Here is a 7,469-nt window from a genome sequence, read left to right as displayed (position 1 = left end):
TTTTTTTTTTGTGAGGAAGATCAGCCCTGAGCTAACATCCGTGCTAATCCTCCTCTTTTTGCGGAGGAAGACCGGCCCTAAGCTAACATCTATTGCCAATCCTCCTCCTTTTTTTCTTCCCCAAAGCCCCAGTAGATAGTTGTATGTCATAGTTGCACACCCTTCTAGTTGCTGCATGTGGGACGTGGCCTCAGCATGGCCGGAGAAGTGGTGCGTCGGTGCGCGCCCGGGATCCGAACCTGGGCCGCCAGCAGCAGAGCGTGCGCACCTAGCTGCTAAGCCACGGGGCCGGCCCTTCACAACTGTTGTGACCAAACCAGCATCCAGTCTAGGAACACAGGTTGCACTTGTTATGTTCCTTTACTTAAACTTTTATGACACTTTTTGAAGAGATTGGGTCAGTTGACCTTCAGAGAATTGTAGCCATGTGGAGGTTGGATTAGAAGGAATAGGGCAACCAGTTTGGTGAGAAATGATGACAGAACTAAGACAGGGATGGTAGAGATGGAGAGGTGAAGATGGATTTGAAATACGTTTCATAGGTATAATTGACAAGGTTATAATTGACGGATCAGATTGGAGAGTGAGGAGAAGGGAGGAGTCAGGGATAATAGGTTTCTGGCTGCAGTATTGGGGTGGATATGGTACTCTTCAATAGGAATGGGCACATTGGAGGAAAAGATTAAAGGGAAAATGAGTAAGTTTTGGATAAGTTGAATATGAGATGATGTCTAGTAGGCTGTTGGACAGGTAGATCTGAGGCGTAGGGATGCTTAATAAATGACCCATGTTTTGAAATATGGCACTTAATGCAATTGGATTCAAGACATTCTGTTTTTTTTTAAATGGTATCCGTGAAATTGGACATCTGTTGAGGCGGGGAGTTAGATTCTCACCTCATACCATACTCACAAGTTAGATTAACAATCTAAACATAAATATATAAAACTATGAAAGTGCCAGGAGAAAGTATTTTAGAAGCCATAAAAAAATATTGGTAGATTTAATTACATAAAAAATTTTAAACTTTGGTACAGTAAAAATCACCTTAAAATTAGAAAATAAGCTATAGATTGGGAGAAAATATTTGCAGCATACTTAATAGGTCAAGTTAATATCTGTGGTAGGCAGGATATAGCACCCCCCCCAAGGAGTTTACATCATAATCCCTGGAACCTGTGAATACATTATTTTATATGGCAAAGGAGAATTAAAGTTGCAGATGGAATTAAGGTTGCTAACCAACTGACTTTAAGATAGGAAGAGTATCATGGATTATCCAGGTGGGCCCAATGTAATTATAAGTGTCCTTAAGAGTGGAAGAGGGCAGTCAAAGAGAGAATGATCTGATGTGAAAACTTAACTTTCCTTTGCTAGCTTGGAAGGTGGAGGAAGAGGGGGAGTAGCCAAGGAATGTGGGCAGCCTCTGGAAGGTGGGAAAGGCAAGGAATGAATCCTGTCCAGTGCCTACAGAAAGGCCTGCCAACCTCTTGATTTTAGCCCATTGAGAAATACGTTAGACTTCTGACAAAATTTGTGTTTTGTGGTAATTTGTTATGGCAGCAGTAGAAAACTAATACAATATCCAACAAATAGTACAGTAGAAAAATGGGTAAAGGATATAAACAGGCAATTATAGAATAAGAAATCCAGATGGCCACTAACATGAAAAGCCACTTGTTTTTGTGCCTGTGGGTAGGGATGAGCTGACCCAGGGAGAGAAAAGAGCAACAGGCTGAGAAGAGATGGCTGGAGAGAGACGTGGAGAACTTGTGGGTCAAGTGGGTGAAGAAGGGGACCATACCAAGGACAAAACAGCTGCCTAGAACCAGACCAATTGTGCTCATGTGAATGGATGTATTTTTCTTCTGTTCACTTGCTGTAAAGTTTTTCTCAGGGGCAGCATTGGACTGTTAGACTGTGCTCTCCTGACCTTAGAGCCTCACCCTGCAGAGTAGGAATGTGTGGACTCGAAATTGATCGTCTGTAAAGAGCTTGAACCGGAAGTTAAGCCTGCAGAATCCTGAGCTGTCTACTTCTGGGACCTGATCCTGAGGGGATATGGCTGCAGCAGAAGTTAATAGAGAACTGACATTCCCAGCACCCCAGACTCTAAAGAAGACATGAATGAGATTTGTCTAGTTCAGCTAGTTTATTAGGATTTTTTCTTGCTTGTCTCCCTACCCCTCAACTGTTTTGGCTTCAGGTCTTGGGGTACTTGGTGCTGGTATTACCAGATTTTCTTCTGCTGACTGGATTTGATGGGCAGAGGTCCACGGAGACCCAGAAACTTGGCTAACACCCTTTGTAGACCCCTAGTAAGGGGAGCCTGAGGTGTAGGGGAGGAGAGATGCTTCTGTTTGTGGGCCCAAGTGCAGTGCTTACAATGCTGAGGGTTCAGGATGTCACCAGCTCCCAGCCCTGCCTCTTGCTGACCTTTGGGACCCATAGCCTTGGAGTGAGACTGCTGGGGGAAAGCAGTGTGTCGAGAGCTGTGGTCCCTGTGCTGAGATCTTTGGGAAAGGGTGCTTATAGAAGCCTCTGCTAGTCTGTCCTGGGCTGGGTGGCTCTCCCCTGTAACTGTAGATGACCCCAATCTTGCATCCCCTCCTCTGTGGTCTCCTGCTTTGGGTTTCCTAGGGCTCTTTCTGTTTTTGGCTGAAGATGGGGCTGAAGCCTTGTCCTGTCTCTTGCCTGAGGCTGGAACCTCAGGGTTTGAGGGCTCTCCCAGGCCTGGGCAGTTCTCACCAGTCTCCATATGAACACGTGGCCCCTGGGATGAGACCCGGGCCACCATCTTCGCCTTCATTCTTTTCTCTCTCTCAGATCCTTGTTCTACCCTGCCAGATCTTTGTGGCTGAAGATGGGAAGAGGAATGGGAATGATAACAGTGGGAGACCTGGACAGGGTGAGTTACTGTGCTCTGAACTTTGGGGGGATGACAGCTTGTAGAGTGAGGGCACAGCTTGGGAGGATTCCTGTCTTCCTGTGGAGGGCAGGAAGAGAGTCTTCGGGTGCCTAAAGTTGTGGAGCTTAAGGCATAGGAGCTGTCAAATGATTGACTTGGGTCAGGGGATCTGGAAGCAGGGCTCTGTTGCAGTTTCTTCAGCTGGTGTTCCATCTCTTTATTCCAGTGCCAGGCCTGGATCCCAGAGAGGGTGGGCACCTCTGGGACAGCCTCTCCCTGGGAGGATGGAGTCTCTGCCTTAGCCCCTAACAGCTCTCTCTTAGGTAGGCCAGGCTGGTTGGGCTCAATCTTCAGAGCTTCAGCTAGGGTAAGAGGCCGGAGTATGGGCTGCAGGGGAGCCACTGCTGGAGGGCTGGGGCCTTGGGGGATGCCTGTTTGTTGCACATTGCTCCACATAAAGTCCAAGTCAATGTGTGGATCTGGTAGAGCAGGAGAGAGTGAGCTGGGGGCTGGGGCTGGGAGCTCAGTGGCCCAGCAGTTCTCTCTCTGCTCCACTGCTTCCTCCTCTGGCTTACAGTTGCATTGGTCTCCAAAAGGCTCACTTATGTGAGACTTGGACACAGAGTTTGGGGGTGGGCTGGGGCCCCGTAATGGGGATACAGGAACACAACAGATTTCTTTCTGCTCCGTATCCCTCCCAACAGGCTCAGAGTCAGACAGGACTCCCAAGGGACTGGCTCCATGTAGGTCTTGGGGTAAGCTGCAAGCTGGGAGCTCAGAGACCCAGGAGTTCTTTCTCCTTTGTATGTCCCCGCATCTAGCCTCAGAATCAAACAGGACCCCCATGGGGTTAACTCCGAGAGGCTCCAGTACAAGAGCTGGGGGTGGGCGGAGGGCCAGAGATGAGGGCTCAGAAGCCCAGGAATTCCTGGAATGCTCAGTGTCCCTGCATGCAGCTTCTGATCTAGTGAGGCCTCCCACAGGAATGATTCTGTGGGATTCTAGAATGGGAGCTAGAGTTGGGCTGTGGGCAGGGACTTGGGACTCAGAGGTCCAGAGGTTCTCTCTCTGTCCCATGGTCTCGGACAAAGCTTTGGACTCAGACAAGACTCCCTGGGGGCCCATTTCCAGGGACTCCAACAGAGAGGCCAAGGGAAGCCTGGAAGATGAAACTGGACCTGCAGAGACCCAAAGATTTTCTCTACTCTGCATGCCCTTCTGTGGAGTTTCAGATCCTGTTGGGACACATGCAGGGTTGGTTCCATAGAGCCCTGGGTTGAGGTCCAAGACTAGGGGAACAAAGACCCAAGGGTTTTCTGAATTTTCTCTGCATTCCCACTGGAGCTTGTATCCAGATGGATCTCCCAGCAGACTGCCTCCTTGGAGTTCTGGCAGGGGGCCTGAGGGAAGGCAGAGGGCTGGCATTGTAGACCCAGAGGCCTGAGGGTTCTCTCTGTGCCCCATGGTTCCCCAGAAATCCTTATGTGCAGAAGGTCCTCCTTCAGGGCTGACTGTCTGGGGATCTGACAGGGAATCTGGGGGTTGGCAGGGGGCTGTCATCGGGGGCTGAAAGGCTTGAGGACTCTCTTTATATTCTGTGGTTCCCCACTGAGTCTCATAACCTTGAGGCTCTGTCATGGGGGCTACAGATTGGCAAGGGACCGGGATTGGAGGCTCAGAGATCTGAGGATTCTTTCTTTGCCTCCTGGTTTCCCAGAGGGCCTTAGATCCAGAGAGGCCTCCTATAGGGCTGGCTCCCTGGAGTTCTGCCAGGGAGGCTGCTATTGGGCTGGGAGCTGGTATTGCTGGCTCAGAGGCTTTGGGGTCCTCATTTTGCCCCATGGTCCTCCATGGAGCCTCAAACCTAGTGAGGACTCCCAGAAGGCTAGAGGGATACAGCAGAGAGGCAGAGAGTGAATCTAGAATGTGTTGTTGGAGGCTGAGATCCCATGGCACCTCCCACCAGACCTCAGATGAGGGGAAGAACTTGGAGGGTCTGGTTCTTTGGAGGTCAGGCTGTGGATACAGGGCTTGATCCTCAGAGACCCAAGGGACCTCTCTCTGCTGCGTAAGCTTCTGTGTATGTGCCTCAGTGCCAGATAGGACTCCCTTGTGGTCCGTGGGAAAGGACTTAAGATGGAGGGATAGTGATGGGACAGGAGGGGAAGTTGGAGGGGGAAGTTGCTGAGGATGGGGGGCCATCCCTTCCAGATCTTTCATAGTATGGACTTCTTGGGTAGGAAGCTGGGTTGGGGAGCAATACTGGGCAAGTAACACGTTGGACCTAGGCAGGAAGGCAAGTTTGTTGAAGAAGACAGAAGGACCAACAGACAACTTCAGGGGAGAGGGGCCACCTGAGCTCAGGAAGATGGCCTCTAAGGACTCACTGTGCAGAGAGGGGAGACCCCAGAAGACCTGGCTTTTTCTCTGCTGTAGATGACTGCCTGATGCTGTCTTGTGCCTCACAGGCAGGTTGGTCAGGATCTGAAAGGTAGGGAAGGATCTGGAAGGGCTTGGGGTCTGCCTGAGTACTTGCTCTGCTGTCCCTATGGCCTTGTGGAGGCCCTCAGAACCACAGGATGGCTGGAATGGGGCTGTGGTGGCTTGTTCTCCAATAGGAGCTTCTTTGGGAAGAGAACATGGCTTCAGTGGATCCAGAGATGCCTCCACTTCCTCCTCTTCTTCTTCCTCTTCCTCCTCCTCCTCTGACTTCTGCTTCCACAGGCGATCAAGGAAAGCCATACGGTACAGAAGTGGTAGGCCCTGAGGAGTGGAGAAAGATACTATCAGGCATGAAGCCTTTTCAGAGACACAAGGTGTGTCCTGAAGCCCTTAGGCTTTCTTCCATATCCAGAGTGAACAGTTACTCATCTGGCCCCACATCTGTGGTCAATAGTCACTTACCATCTGGTATTAATGGCCATTATGCATCCTACAGTTGGAGATCAGCATTCCCTTACATAATTCGACATCTAGGGTCAGTGATCACACACTCGGCTTCAAATCTAGTGTCAGTGGTCACTCACCCAGCCTCACATTTAAGGTTTATTTATAGCCACTCGCTTGGGCCCACATCTGTGTCAGTGCTTTCTCATAGGAACTCACGTGTGCTGTCAATACTCATTTATCTAGCTGCACATCCATGTTACCCACCTTGCCTTGCATCATGTTCCCAGAGTACCAGAGCTGAAGCTGTCGCCATCTCCCAAACTGCCACCACCTCCGGATCTGCCAAACCACGAACAAGAATAGTATCACCAGATTCCCTGGACTCTGGAGGCAGACACTTCCACAGTGTCTGCAGGTCAGGGCATAGGTCAGCTGGCCCCAGAGAAGTCCCGTGTTGCCCTCAGCTTCAAGCAGGCCCTCTAGCAGCCACTCCATTTTCCTCAGCCTAGTGGCAGTTTACCCTGAGCGGCAGTTTATCACTGCATCACAGAACAAAGAACTCCCATTTCCCACATGCCTAACAGCCATCTCCCTAAATTTAGGGCCAAAATATTGCCTCCACCAGACAACTCACACTTCGTATAGTGAAACCTGGGTGATCCCCTTTTGTCTTGATTGCCAAGGTCAGAATTATCTTCAGGCATTGCAGTTAAGGACATGGATTTTAGCATCAAACTGCTTTATTCAAATCCTAGCTCTGCCACTTCCTACTTGTGAAATCTCAGTCAAACTACTTAATCATTCAGTGCCTCTGTTTCCTCATCTGTAAAATGGGGATGATATTATTACTTATCACATAGGATTGTTTTGAGAATTAAATGAATAAATTTATATGCTTAGAATAGTACATGGTGTATACTATATTAAAAATTTATTTAAGGTTCCTGATTATAAGCCTCATTCCATCTTTAATAGATGGAGTCTGTTCCCTCTTTTTTTATCTCATGTCAGCTGTGAACTGTCTTATTTGACTTTAGGTTGCCTGAGATCTTTTTGGCAAGCATTCATATTAAGGATGACAATAAATCAAATGTACTTGACCATTTTTCTTCATTTGTCCCTCTTTCCCCTAAACCCACCACTCTGTTCCATGTCAACTCTTCTTTTCAGGGCCAAACCTCAATATGTGCCTTCCTAGTGCAATTTAATGTCTCTCTTCTCACCCTACTTGCGTCAAATGGCAGCTTAGTCTGGTAGAAAGAGCTCTAAGCTGAAATTGAGGAGACTTGGGTTCTCCAGCTCTGTCACTGGTTGGCTGTGTGATCTTGGGCAAGAAAGTTTTCTCCATTGGTACCATGAGTTGGACTAGATTCGTTCATTCATTCATTCAACATATATTTATTGAGTGCCTACTATGTGATCAGGTAGTGTGCTCAGTCTTAAGGAGACAGAAGTAAGACAGAGTCTCTGAACTAAAGTAGTCCCATTTCAGTGGAGGAAGCAGTCAAAAAATAGACAATTAAAATAGAGATATGCACAGGGTACTGTGGGGGCAGAGAAGGGTATCTAACCAGCCTGGGGAAGGGGGTTGCTTGTCAGGGGGTGTTTACCAGAAGAGATGATTAATGCTTGGTTTGAGAAACCAAGAAAATGAGAGTGTAGGGAGTGAGAG

General features: G+C 48.6%; 1 protein-coding gene across 1 annotated transcript; it reads right to left on the bottom strand.

Annotated features, from left to right (window-relative positions):
* Positions 1-2,230: 2,230 nt before the first annotated feature.
* On the bottom strand, positions 2,231-6,292 carry C28H9orf131 (chromosome 28 C9orf131 homolog). Its single transcript, XM_058523426.1, has 2 exons — positions 6,062-6,292; positions 2,231-5,671 (listed from the first exon to the last, which is right to left on the bottom strand). Exons 1-2 carry the CDS (start codon positions 6,290-6,292, stop codon positions 2,231-2,233), a joined length of 3,672 nt encoding a protein of 1,223 aa, XP_058379409.1.
* Positions 6,293-7,469: the final 1,177 nt, after the last annotated feature.

Source organism: Diceros bicornis, chromosome 28 (assembly GCF_020826845.1).
Source record: "Diceros bicornis minor isolate mBicDic1 chromosome 28, mDicBic1.mat.cur, whole genome shotgun sequence".
Taxonomy (NCBI): Eukaryota; Metazoa; Chordata; class Mammalia; order Perissodactyla; family Rhinocerotidae; genus Diceros; species Diceros bicornis.
Note: the sequence above shows the minus strand (reverse complement) of the source record. Positions and strands in the feature narration are given on the sequence as shown.

What these genes read in the sequence shown, in the direction of transcription:
- C28H9orf131 (XM_058523426.1), bottom strand. Translation starts at nt 6,292, where the DNA reads ATGGAGTGGCTGCTAGAGGGCCTGCTTGAAGCTGAGGGCAACACGGGA. An exon ending in GGAACATGATGCAAGGCAAG is followed by an intron (nt 5,672 to 6,061) that starts GTGGGTAACATG and finishes TCCACTCCTCAG; the next exon opens with GGCCTACCACTTCTGTACCG.